The 13780-nt window shown below is 34.3% G+C and overlaps 2 protein-coding genes across 3 annotated transcripts in view; one reads left to right on the top strand and one right to left on the bottom strand.

The window, feature by feature from the left end:
* The window catches only part of LOC111088544 (uncharacterized protein C20orf85 homolog), a 72892-nt gene extending 68163 nt beyond the window's left edge, over nucleotides 1-4729 (bottom strand). Inside the window, exon 1 of the mRNA XM_022399027.1 lies at nucleotides 4658-4729. The gene's annotated coding sequence lies outside the window, so the exon portion shown is untranslated. The remainder of the gene's footprint in view (nucleotides 1-4657) is intronic.
* Nucleotides 4730-4779: 50 nt separating this feature from the next.
* Nucleotides 4780-13780, top strand: part of LOC106469724 (low-density lipoprotein receptor class A domain-containing protein 4-like) — a 46311-nt gene continuing 37310 nt past the window's right edge. The window contains exon 1 of one of the 2 annotated variants that reach the window (XM_022398999.1): nucleotides 4780-4982. In XM_022398999.1, the coding sequence (XP_022254707.1) occupies nucleotides 4976-4982 (7 nt within the window). In that variant the 5' untranslated portion in view covers nucleotides 4780-4975. The remainder of the gene's footprint in view (nucleotides 4983-13780) is intronic. The other variant, XM_013930239.2, reaches the window with a different exon arrangement.

Below are 13780 nucleotides of genomic sequence, written 5' to 3' on the forward strand. Positions count from 1 at the left end.
ATTGTGTAACAGTTTAACGTTGAATATTATTTATGATTTTAACTTTATACACAAGTGCCAAAATACTATAATAGTCATTACTTATCATAGGAATGATTTCTGTAGGAGTGTTTATCACTAACTTATGATAAGATCGTTAAGAAAATTAAAAAACAACAACAACTAACTAATTAAAACCTTATTATTATTAGCATTATTATTATGGTTGTCTAACATTTTGCATAAGCTGCGTTTGAGCCTCGTATCTCTCCAAGTTCAGGGAAAGAAATTCAGGGGATTACGTTGACTTATGAAGGCTCTGGGATAAGACGTTTTTGTCCCACCCCCACAGTTATAAACTCTTATAATCAATAATATTATTACATAAATAAATACGCTTAAAATTATAAAATAAATAAAATACAAATATGTTTACGATTGTTTTGTGTGATATTACGGCGGGGGAGTGTGGGAGGGGCCTTTAGTTGTTGACTCATCTGTCTCAAAGGCTGCCGGGTCGAGCCTTTCCACAGACTGACCTTTAAGTTCCAGTGATATCTTTAGAAACCTTCAGTCACGAGGTGAGTATTGTTCATTATAGTGAGAAGCAAAGAGCTTGCATCACCATGTATGCCCATGTATGCTCAGTTTCAAAGATATATCCAGTGACCTTCAACCTCCAGGTGAATGTCAGTCAAGTTTTGTGAGAAGTAGAGCTTACATAACCACGTACGTCAGAATTAATTAGTTCTAGCGATATGTTCAGATAGCTCAACCATCAAGTGAACACAGTTCAACTTCTGTGAGAGGAAGTGAGAGTTTACGTCGCTTTGCACTTCAACATAAATCAGTTCCATTGATATCTCTAGAGACCTTCAGCCACTAGGTGAATATTATTCACTATAATTAGAAGCAAAGAGCTTACATCACCATGTTTGCCAATGTTAATCAGCTTCAGTGATATCTTCAGACAGCTCCAGCCATCAGAGTGAATACAACCTTTACGAGAAGTAGAGAGCTTACATTACCAATTATGTGAACATTAATCAGTTCCAGTTACCCTGAGGAAGATCCAAACATCAGGTGAATAATGTTCAACTTTTATGAGCAGTAGATAGCTGACGTCAATACTAATCAGTTCCAATGAATCTTTAGACAGCTCCGCCCACCAGATGAATGATGTTAAGCTTCTGAGAGAAATATAGTTTACATCATCAGATACGTCAACGTAAACATTAATCAGTTCCAGTGATATGTTTACAATGCACCGGCCTTCAAGCGAGCGTATTTCTCATCTTTAGTGTCAACGACGAATAGTTCCATTCACTACAAGAATCTTTGAATGTCTTGCTATTTTTCTTTTCAGAAGAATGTCAGTGCGTAGCCACTAGCAACTAGAAATCCATCTGTACATGACCTTCGTTTACAGACGCGAGGACAAATTATTGAATTGTCTGCTATCGATTCTTGGGTGTCTCGAGGAGGGTGTGGCTCTAACACACTGGCCCGCTGCCCTACCCGGAGTGTCTCCCCTCATCTATTGATTAGTTAACGATAGACGCCGAAGAGACCGGGAAGATTAACGACAACCTTCCCTAAAGACAGATGACACCAACACTGTAGACGGTATACACAAGTGAGTAAGCCACGCGCCTCATGTGGTATAATATGTTTTATAAAACTCTTGATAAATCCAGAGATGTGAAAAATGATACGATAAAAAAAGAAAAGCGAAAAATAAATGAAAGATGTGTAACGAGTTTATAGCTGAAATATTACATTCAAACTATATATACATCCAGAAGAGGAGTGTTTTCAGTTTGATATAAAAACAGGTGTTCTTAGCTGGAGTCTAGTGGCAGCTGGTGATGACCTTTATGAGAGGTGAAGCACGCGCTATATACTGCTACATTTTCAACGAACTGAAATCAACGTACGTCACGTCCCGCACCTTCTCGTCTCTGCAGAGTCCGTTTCTCACTACTTTGTTAGGCAATCTATAGCTTGCTTAACCAAGCTCTCTTGTTGGCATGGCAACGTGCCATTCTGGCACACTCTTTGTTTGAACTCACGTACTGTTTCCTTACACAGAAATATTATAGTGATTGAAGTTTTAATAGTAATTAATTATTTTTTTACTACACTCTCGTAGATTATTAGAACTAAAACATGATTAATGATAAAAAGTACGTTTGTTTTAAGTGTTTAGATTAGGGACATGGACATGAACATGACAATTTTACATAAGGCAGTGCCTCATTTGACTTACCTGATGAACCGCCAGGCTGAGTTATAGTAAAGAACTAAGACACGCTGTAATAAGATTAAAAATTGGAGGGACAAGGAGAGAATATTTGAGGAGTACTGAAAGAGAATTAATTAATGCCTCTGTAGTACTTTCTCTAGCATTGTTAATTCTGAAAAAAAAAATCCAGTTAACTAGATGAAATTGTTACTAACCAGATTGTCGTTAGTCATCGAATCATGTCTGTTTTGTGTTTATTGTTTCTGATTTACGCACTCATAAGTTCTAGGAAATACCGACCCAAAGACTTTCGTGGTCAACACTTCGTGTATTTGGTGTCTCAAAATCACACAACTGACGCATAGGCCTACGAGGTGGGGGCATCCCTCCTAGTTTGCAATACATATAGCATCCCCCCCCCCTCTTAGTTTGCAATACATATATAGCCATTCGGGCAATTTTTACCTTCATTCGGGAAGCACTCATAACCTCATTCGGGCAAAAATTGCATAGCCCCCCCTGAAAAATCCTCCCGTACGGCTATGAACAGAGAAACTCTCCACTGGTTACTTTCCCAGGTATATATTATGTTTTCCATTACAGAGCAGATTCACAAATGTTCTATCTTTATTACTCGGCGGACTAGATTTGATTTATGACTAGCCAGTTTTTGTGAATAATAATAAAGTTGATTAAAATATAACTATAATATGTAAATAATGTTGTGTTGTTAATTCTTACCATAAAAATCTAATATGTAAATGACTTAAATATAATTGATAGTACGTACAACATACTGCTTCATCTAATTCAAACCACAGCTGTCGTTATTCATGAAAACTGACGACATATGTATAGTGCATAGACCACTACTCTGTCTGTAGTATCCTAGTCACCCTGATTATCCCTAACATTGGGCGAAAGGGCTTGTTGGCACTGGATTTGGCAGATGTGGTGTGGTTGACATATTATAACACATTTTTCTTTGCTTTCACTTATGAATTCTTAGAATTAACTTTCTGATAATCGAGTCGAAAGTGCCAAACACTCATTAAACCAAGTCTAACGCAAATTTCTCGTCTGTGAGCGAACTTACGAAATGCCAGCTATTCAGTAGACCAAGTCTAAAGTAAGTGTTTTCTCTAAGAGCCAACTTATAAAGTGAAAACTACTTGTATATGAGTCAACTTACAAAGTGCGAATTACTCAGTAGATCCAGTCTAACGTAAGGTTTTCGTCTAAGAGCCAACTTATAAAGTGAAAACTACTTGTATATGAGTCAACTTACAAAGTGCGAATTACTCAGTAGATCCAGTCTAACATAAGGTTTTCGTCTAAGAGCCAACTTATAAAGTGAAAACTACTTGTATATGAGTCAACTTACAAAGTGCGAACTACTCAGTAGACCCAGTCTAACGTAAGGTTTCCGTCTAAGAGCCAACTTATAAAGTGAAAACTACTTGTATATGAGTCAACTTACAAAGTGCGAATTACTCAGTAGATCCAGTCTAACGTAAGGTTTTCGTCTAAGAGCCAACTTATAAAGTGAACACTACTTGTATATGAGTCAACTTACAAAGTGTAAACTACTCAGTAGACCCAGTCTAATGTAAGGTTTTCGTCTAAGAGCCAACTTATAAAGTGAAAACTACTTGTATATGAGTCAACTTACAAAGTATGAAATACTCAATAGACCCAGTCTAATGTAAGGTTTTCGTCTAAGAACCAACTTATAAAGTGAAAACTACTTGTATATGAGTCAACTTACAAAGTACGAAATACTCAGTAGACCCAGTCTAATGTAAGGTTTTCGTCTAAGAACCAACTTATAAAGTGAAAACTACTTGTATATGAGTCAACTTACAAAGTACGAATTACTCAGTAGATCCAGTCTAACGTAAGGTTTTCGTCTAAGAGCCAACTTACAAAGTGCGAATTACTCAGTAGACCAAGTCTGACGTAATTTTTCATCTAAGAGCCAACTTACAAACAGTATATTACTCAGTAGACTATCATTGATTTATATGTGCCGTCGCGAAGCTGCCTCACAAATAGTCTACTAATCTGTAGACCAAGTCTGACTTATTTACTGCCTCAAAGCCAACTCACAAAGTGTCTACTACACAGTAGATCAAGTTGGACTTGCGCTTTCCATCTCAGAGCTGACTCATATAATCTCTTATTCACTAGACTATGTTTGACTTATGTTTATTGTCTTAGAGCCAAGTCACAAGGTGTCTACTACTTAGTAGTTCACATTTGACTTAGGTACGTCGCTTCGGAGCCGACTGACAAACTGAAAAAGTTTACCACTCTGCATCCCAGGTATAACGTAAACCTGCCTACTCTATTTTACTCAATGATTAGGTTTATGTTTTGTCTCATAGCTGATCTGCAAAATGTCTACTATTCAGTAGAACAGGTTTGACTTACATTGGTTTGCTGTCTCATAATTAAACCGCCGACGCACATCCTAGACGTCCATTGGTTTTTGTATAGCAGAATGTCTAGACTTCATTTGCGCTTGCGCAGCGCTTCTGTCTCGTGCAGCGGAAAATCATCCTGCACCTCGTTCTTACGTTCCTCGCAGAAAGCGTACTTATTCTAGCTCTCTCTGCATTGACCGCAGGCACTTTTAGGTGATGCCGAACTGTTGGTCACTATCCACCGACACGTCGCACAGCTCTGACCGCGGCGCACGTGCTGTCTTACGTTCCAAAAAGGTTGTGTGGATTTGGGATTTGCAATCTTATGACAGGTGGGTAAGTAGACACACACGAGGAAAGGGGAAGTTGGATTAGTGTATAGGTCTTTGCTTTGCACTTTCTGTTTTATTTACACTGAATGTGTCTGCTAATATTGAGAAACGTTCCAACGTTACTTCGTTATACGTACGGTGTTTTTAGTTGTCTTGTATTCACCACAGTGAAGCTGTACTTAAGTAGGATATGAAGAATTTGTAGCATTGATTCTATTAATTTATTACTTTGAATCTTTCAACTCACAAACTGTTTAAAATACTAAAAAGGAGCAAGTGGTGAATCGAAGTATAGACTGGGCTTCATATTTATTAATTCTTCAGTTCCGTGCAAAATGCCATTTCTGTAGAGAATACTTGACTACATTTCGTTAAGATAAACATGTTTTATGTTGACACGTTTAATATGAAATAGAGTTTATCGTAAATATATATATATATCTAGAAGCAAAAAAAATCTTTATTATTATGTTCAGTATCTTGATGACAATTTTTTATCATTATTGTGTTCAATATATTGTTGGTAATTTTTTTATTATTATTATTATCGTTGGGTTCATTATATCGGTGTTAAAATTGTTATTTTTATTATTTTCAGTATGTTGGTAATAAAACCTTTTTTATAATTGTGTTCAGTATGTCAGGGTCCGGCATAGCCAGGTGGTTAGGGCGCTTGACTCGCAATCTGAGGGTCGCGGGTTCGAATCCCCATCCCACTAAATATCCTCGCCCTTTCAGCCGTGAGGGCATTATAATGTGACGGTCAATCCCACTATTCGTTGGTAAAAGGGTAGCCCAAGAGTTGGCGGTGGGTGGTGATGACTAGCTGCCTTCCCTCTGGTCTGCTAAATGAGGGGCGGCTAGCGCAGATAGCCCTCGTGTAGCTTTGGGCGAAATTCAAAAACAAACAAACAGTATGTCGGTAATAAAAGCTTTGTTATTATTATGCTCAGTGTGTTACTTATAAAATCTATCATTATTGTTATATTCAGTATATTGGTGATAAAATCTTTACTGTTCTTATGTTTAGTATTTTTTGTGATAAAATCTTTATTATGTTCGTTATGTTTAATGTCAATTCTTGATTATGTTTAGTATATTGAGGACAAAACCATTATTATTATTACTAACTGAGTGTACCCGTTAAGGAAGCAAAACTTATATGAAGGGCGATATTAGATAGTATTCCTCGTCCTATTAAATCCCTAAAGACCTCATTAGATGCAAATTGCATACCCTGTTTTGTGAAAGGTAATAATTGAATCAGTGAAATTATTATGTACTTGTGTCTTTAAATTCAAAGCCAAAAGTTTATAAAAAAATGGAAATGTGCCTTATTTCTGGCCTTTTTTTTATCCCTTTCTCTGGCAAAAATCCCAAAACAAAATAACCCACATACACCATCGGACAGTTTTCAATTTCCATTAAGATTATGTTCAGTACGTTAGTGATAAAATCGCTATTCTTATTATCATCATGTTCAGTATGTTGGTGAAACCTTGGTGGTTTTGAAAGTAGTGCACAATAGTACAATGTAACAGTGTTTGTAACATCAAAGATTTTTTTTTGATTTTTTATTTTTTTGTCCAATAGTAACTAACTGAAATTTTAAAGACAACGATGTGTATAGTTCTTTGAGAAATAGTTTTTATTTTCGTAATTCCTTAAGTTAACTTCCTTAAGTTGATGACCAGAATTTTCATCTTACACTAAAGACAATAATTTATGTGTGTGGTTCGATTACCATAATGTTTTTGTATTATAACTAAAAACCGTCCGACGATATACAAGGATTATTCTGTTTTAGGATTTCTGACCGAGAAGGGAGATGAAAAAATATCTTGTAATAGGGCACATTTCCGCTTTTTTTGACAGACTCTTGGCTTTGATTTTAAAGACACAAGTACTTAAAAAGTTAAATGAGTAAATTACTATTTTCCACAAAACAGGTTATCCAATTAGCACCTAATGAGGTCGTTAGGGGTTTAATAAGAGAGGAAAGAAGGAAAGGAAACGTTATTTAACATTGTCATTAACGGGTACCTTCAACTACTATTTATTATACTGTAAATGAAATTCGTAAAGTTGATGAATAGAGTTTTATGTTTATACTGCTTAACTGATCTTCATGAAGTTGGTAACTACGGTTTTTATGTTTATACTACTGTAACTGATCTTCATGAAGTTGGTAACTACGGTTTTTATGTTCATAGTTTACCAATTTCATAAAGATCAGTTACAGTAGTATGAACATAAAAACCGTAGTTACCAACTTCATGAAGATCAGTTACAGTAGTATGAACCTAAAAACTGTGTTTACCAATTTCATAAAGATCAGTTACAGTACACAGTTTTTAGGTTCATACTACTGTAAATGGTGTTCACAAAAGTTGATGAATATAGTTTTTAGGTTTATATAACTGAAAATTATCGTCGTGAATTTGTCGAACAGTTTTACGTTTAACTTACTACAACTGATCTTCATGATTTAGATTGTAGAAGAACAGTTTTTCATTGTACTATAACTGATCTTTATGATCAGTTTTCATGCTTATACTAATGTAACTGAACTTCATGAAGTTGATAAATAGTTTTATGTTTATACTATTGTGAGTGATTTTCATGAAGATAATATATTTTTATGATTATATAATTGACTGTAACCGATTTGCATGAATTAGTGACTGCTCTTTTCATGAACACACTAAATGGTATTTTGAACGTTATCAACACATTCTGTTGTTTATAATAATTAATATTTTTCAAGGTTAAAAAAGTTTCTTGTTAAGGTAATTATTTTTAAGGATGCCAAACGTTGTTTCTTTTCATATTGATTCTTCATTCTAAGAACGGCTCAATAGTGAATCGTTTGTAGGCTTAAGGGTTTATATTGCTAAAATTTTGGGTGAGCTCACTGTGATAAGCATAGCACATCTACTCCATTGTGAAGCTTTTAACAACATACAGTTTTAAAGGTTGGATATATTTCTTGTTATAGTAATTCTTTTTTTTAAGAGTGATATTGTTTCTTTATTACAATAACTGATTTTTTTTAGTGCGGAACACTGTTTTTTATAGCTATTGTTTTGTTTTTTGGAAGTGACGAAGAGTTTTTACATTTCGTCGTTCTTTCATTGGAGGTTATCAAAACGTCTTTGATATCTTAAGCTTTTTTGATATTTTCAATTGATGGTATTACGACTCTTAGAACTTTTTAATATTTTCTCCGTTTCCCCGGTTGATGGTAATACAGTTGCCATGATGGTTTTAAAGTTATTTTATATTTTAAGTTGATGGTAGTATAAATGTTCTGATGTTTTGAAACTTCCTCCATTTTCAGTCATTATTAAAATGTTTATATCCTTCCTTCAGATTCCTAGTTTATGGCATTACAAACACTAATTCACTATGATGTTTTGAAACTTCTTCCATCTTCCCAGTTGATGGTTTTAAAACTATATGATGTTTTTCAACTACATCATCTTTCTAGTTGATAGTGCTACAACTACTATGATGTTTTTAAACTTCTTCCCCATCTTCCCAGTTGATGGTTTTAAAACTATATGATGTTTTTCAACTACATCATCTTTCTAGTTGATAGTGCTACAACTACTATGATGTTTTTAAACTTCTTCCCCATCTTCCCAGTTGATGGTTTAAAAACTATATGATGTTTTTAAACTAAATCATATTTCCAGTTGATAGTGCTACAACTACTATGATGTTTTTGAAATTCTCAGTTGATATTATTACAACTACTATAATGTTGTTTGAAACTCCATCATTTTTCCAGTTGATGATGCTACAACTTTTACTATGTACTAAAAAAGCTATTATGTTTTAAACTGTCTTTAGCTTCTAAATAGAATAGCTTCTAAACTCCAAAATATTTATTATGAAATGGGTTTGCACATACTTTAAAAAACTTAATCTTATAATCAATGTCTGGATAGATATTTAGGAAATTATGTTTATTGTAAGTTCATGATGTTAGAAAAACACGTAGGTTCAAGAAGACTCGATAGAAATGAATAAAAACCCTATAAGCCGAACGCTTTTGAAAGGTGGACCTTTCTTCTTCAGTTTGCCCCTGAAATCGCTCGGGTTATAGAGTTTTTATTCATTTCTATCAAGTTTATTGTAGGAATATTATTATTGAATATTAGATTTAATGTCTGTATGTGTCTTGTTTAATATTAAATACGTTAGTGCAACATATACTGCAAAATGTTTAGCGTCTCATTTTGATGTGTTTTATTCCGGAATATATCTCTTTTGATGTTAGGATAGCTTTCTGGATATATTTCTTGAATGTCAGGGATGTTTTATGGTTATCTTTTGTTGAATACTAGGTTTATGTCAAGATCGGCCTTATTGAATAGTAGATACAATGTTGGAGTATGTCTTTCGAATATATTTTCAAATATCTGAATTTGTCTTGTAAAATGTCAGAGATACTGACTGAATATTCTTGTTAAGTATTGTTTTTATTGTTGGATATACCTTGCTGAATATCATTTTTAAGCACATAATACCTTTCTGTTTTCTGAATATATCTTCTTCGATGTTCGATATGTTGTTTGGAGATATCATGCTGAATGCTTGTTATATTGTCGGAAATGTCTTGTTGAATATTAAATTATTGTCTGAATATATCTTTTTTAAATAATACTGGTACATTTTTGAATATTAAGTTTATCATCTGAACAGTTTATTTAGAAAGTATGATATTTTTTGATAGATAAATGATGGGTTTTTATAATTATGATTAGATTCATCAATATTTTAATTGATTTGACTTTGAATAGAAATCGGTTGCAGACCTTTAGGACGAAAGTCAGGATCTAAATGGGCAGTGAATAGAATTACATAAATTGGTATTTCATTTATAGATTCTTTTGTTATTTTTTCTTAGTGCAAAGCTATACAATAAGCTATCTACATTCAGTCCACCAAGATGAATCGAACCCAGGATTTTAACGTTGTAAATTCGTAAACTTACCGCTGACCCACCGGGAGGACTCTCACTTATAGCAAAAGGATTATTTGAAATATATAATGCTGGATATAGGAGGAACGTCATTATTTTACAGATCAGGAGGATGAAATATTCAATACAGCATGCGCAGGGAGTTTTCATTTAGATTTTTTATGATATTGAAATCAAAAGTTTATGGAAGTTTCGAATAATCTTAATTGACGTAAAAAATCACTTCCGTTATCAATAACATTGTATACTGTGAAATTTCACAAGATTGTGTTGCAAAACCTTACTGTCTGGTAGAATCAGTTAGTCCTTTGGCAACTTATTTATTTTTGTTTTTTTTTGTATTTAAGGACAAAGCTACACAATGGACTGTCTGTACTGCGCCCACCTCGGGTATCGAAACCCTGTTTTTGTGGTTCAAGCCTTGAGACTTACCGCTGTGCCACTGGAAGGCTCTTTGAGATATTTAACGGTATAGGTCTAATACGTTTTATTAATTGGCGAAATACCTGAAGCATCAATGTATCATTTCTGCTCCGAGCTGTTAGTTGATTAACGTTGTAGAAGACAGTCACAAACCCTGCGTTGTTTAAGCACTACTGTTCCTGTTTATGCCTAGCTCTGCCAACCAGCGTGAAGCTTCGTCCTTTTTTTACCATGTCTGTAAAACACATTCCAAGTATGTCTCAAGGTCAGATGCTGCACAACAGCAAGACGTCAAAGGATTGGCTTATAGAGAATGCATTAGCTGGCCAAACACAATTTCGTAAATACTTCATCAACTTAAGTATTATTTAGAAACAACAAGAACCAGTATCTTTGTTCACATTCTGTGCAAGCAGTCCAGTGAAACTTATGCTAAGAAGGCTTTACTAAGATAAGGAAGACTCACTTAAACTTAAAGTTTGGGATCACTCCAAGTATTTCCGGTATGGAGGTGGCAAGCGATCACAGACCTGTAACAACTACTCGTAGTCGCAGCAGTTCTGTTCTTCCTCACTGAGGGCGCTCGTGTTTAAACTAAATAATCACTAGCAATAAGCCTCTAGAAGAAAACAGACCTGGTTAGCCTGGCATCGTTATTGTTGCAAATACCTATAGCTTCCGTCAGTTTGTTTGTATCTCGAAAAACAAAAACTTTTAAAGGATTTTCAGTACACTGGAGTCATTTCGGATAAAACTGGCGCTTGTATGGGTTATAATAACTGTTTCCTGATCTAAACACATCACTTTTGTTCAGTTGCGATGTGATGGCATCAAGATTGTAAAAAGCCAAGCTCATTCGGAGATCAAAATAATTTATGGAATTTCGGGACGTTTACTGTTTCATGTGACCCGTTTGTTGTTAATAATAACCGTACTACTTTTATCTTTCAAGTGGCCTTTTCATTTTTTGTATTATATAACACAGTAATACTTTACAGGTGTCCTGTTCCTTCTTAGTTATAGCTATACTAATTTTATTGTAACACGTAACCTGTTTATATACATATATATTGTTATTGTATTACAAAGCATAACGTTTTTGGCTCAACTAAAGTTAGTATAATGCAATGGTTTTACGTTAATTCGGTTGAAAGAGAAGTCAATAAATAGCGTGGGGAAATGTTTATTCTTGCTTGTAGTAAGACCTGGAAGGGTCACCTGTTTTAACCACTCGCACCACTATACAGTAGTGTGTTGTCTGTCAATCAGTAGACACTAAAATGACGTCGCATAAGTGACGCTTAACGTTGCAATTTGTCCTGTCATGACGTCAGTAAACATCAGCATGCCATGAATCACGAGAATAATTATGCACTCTGTAGACTACAACACAGCATGAGATATGAACTTCAAACGAAAGAAATAAAAATATTTGTTATTCTAAATTTTGGTTTTATTTACTCTTGAAACAGAACACTTTCAGGAACCCTGCAGAAGTACATCTAATATACTTTGTAAATAGCGTATCTTTATTGTTGCGTATAATAATAGTAATATGCCGTGTACTTAGTTACGTTTCTTTACGGCTGAGGTAATGTTAACATATTGCTTAACTGTTTATCTTTATTGTTGGATATAATAATGTTAATACAATGCACGGGCGTTGCAGGGGAAGAGGGGTTGTTGGTTGCACGTTGAAACTGTTTGCAAACTTTATTAAATGCATTATGATGGTTAGGGAAAATTAAATCTAGTGCTGCGTAAACTGTCGAACGTGGCGCTATGATTTTATGTTCATAATCTTATTGTTTGCTAATGACGTGAACCTTGCCTATGGACTATGAATTGGATTACTACTAACTCACAGTAACTACTTATGCTTACATGTGTATTTGATTTCAGAATCCCCCCCCGCAATATAATTCACTATGTTTATTGTTGTTTATAATACTGTTAAGATATCTGGTTTGCGTTGTTACTGTTGAGAGTAACACTATAAAACTGGCCATGTTTACTGTTTGGTATAGTCCTGTTAATATACAGTATCACTAGTTATCTGTATTATTGTTTATAATACTAATATTAAGCTACAAAAATTATTATGTTTATTGTTAAATGTAATAATGTTAATGTACTGCATAACCTACTGTTGGTTGTACTACTAATAATAAACTGCATATCTGGTTATGATTAATGTTGGTTGTAAAAATGTGGTATTCACAGATAAATTGTTTTTCGTGCAAGTATCAAATAGGTCCTCTCAATAATGGGAGGATCGAACAGGAAATTTGAAAACCGGAATTTGAAAACTCTAGTGAGTTTTAAGCTATGTAAGAAATAAACAGGCTGAACATAGATGATGGAAAGTGAAAAAATATGTATTTACGACACCCACTCACAAAAACAGTGTGCATTATTATGTAGAAAAGTGAACGATCATCTCTACTGAATCAAGTGAATAGATCTTCATCTTTTCATCTCTCAAGATGAATCTCTGTCAAACTAAACACGATAAAAAAACAAGTAGAAGTGCAAGTAAGAGGTTCCGATCTTGCAAGGAACCTCGTATCTTTCCTTAACGATAGCGTCATCACGTGTCTGTTCATTCTCTCTCTCAACATTCGTCAGCTGTAACATTCAGACACCATCCTCTCGGCCAGCAAAGGATATTACATTTGGTGATCCTTTCAAAATGGATGCGCACGTTACTGCAATATCCCCTCGGGCGGAAGAGATATTGTATGCTATAAATGAACAAAGGCAACAAGAATGAAACAATTTAAATGTTATTTAAACCATGTATTTATATCAAAACTGTATAGAAACAAACTAAATGATTTAAAAAAAATCCCTTATCACTAAAGCTAGTAGAAAACACATCATATGCTCGCATATCTTAAATAATAGGAATAAACTATACAACTCGATATGTTTGTGGTTGGTTGTAGTAAACTTAATCAATATATATAAAAGAGGAAGTTTGTTTATTTGTTTATTTTGTTTGCTATAAGAAACCAAACGGTTGAACTTACGCATTTTAAAATAACTTCACAATAACCAGTTTTTTACAAGAAATTTAATGGTGCTACTTATTTTGTATTTGGTGTAGTATTTAATGACGAAATTGACAATTAATGATTATTGCGCCATTTTTTTTAATAAACATACAAACATAAGCACGTTTTGCACATAGAAAGCGTTATGGCGGGAGACACTCAGATCACCTTGCTGTCAATTCAGTATTTCCAAAAACAGTTTTCTTTAAATAGTGCTAAGTGGTTTCATAAGTGATTTAATAACTTTGTGAATTCCAAATTATTGTTTAGTGACACAGGTGATCCAAGAAACGCCCTTTCTATGGAAAATCTTCTGCCGCTAAAAGAAT

The sequence above is a fragment of the Limulus polyphemus genome, unplaced genomic scaffold (assembly GCF_000517525.1).
Source record: "Limulus polyphemus unplaced genomic scaffold, Limulus_polyphemus-2.1.2 Scaffold98, whole genome shotgun sequence".
Classification (NCBI taxonomy): domain Eukaryota; kingdom Metazoa; phylum Arthropoda; class Merostomata; order Xiphosura; family Limulidae; genus Limulus; species Limulus polyphemus.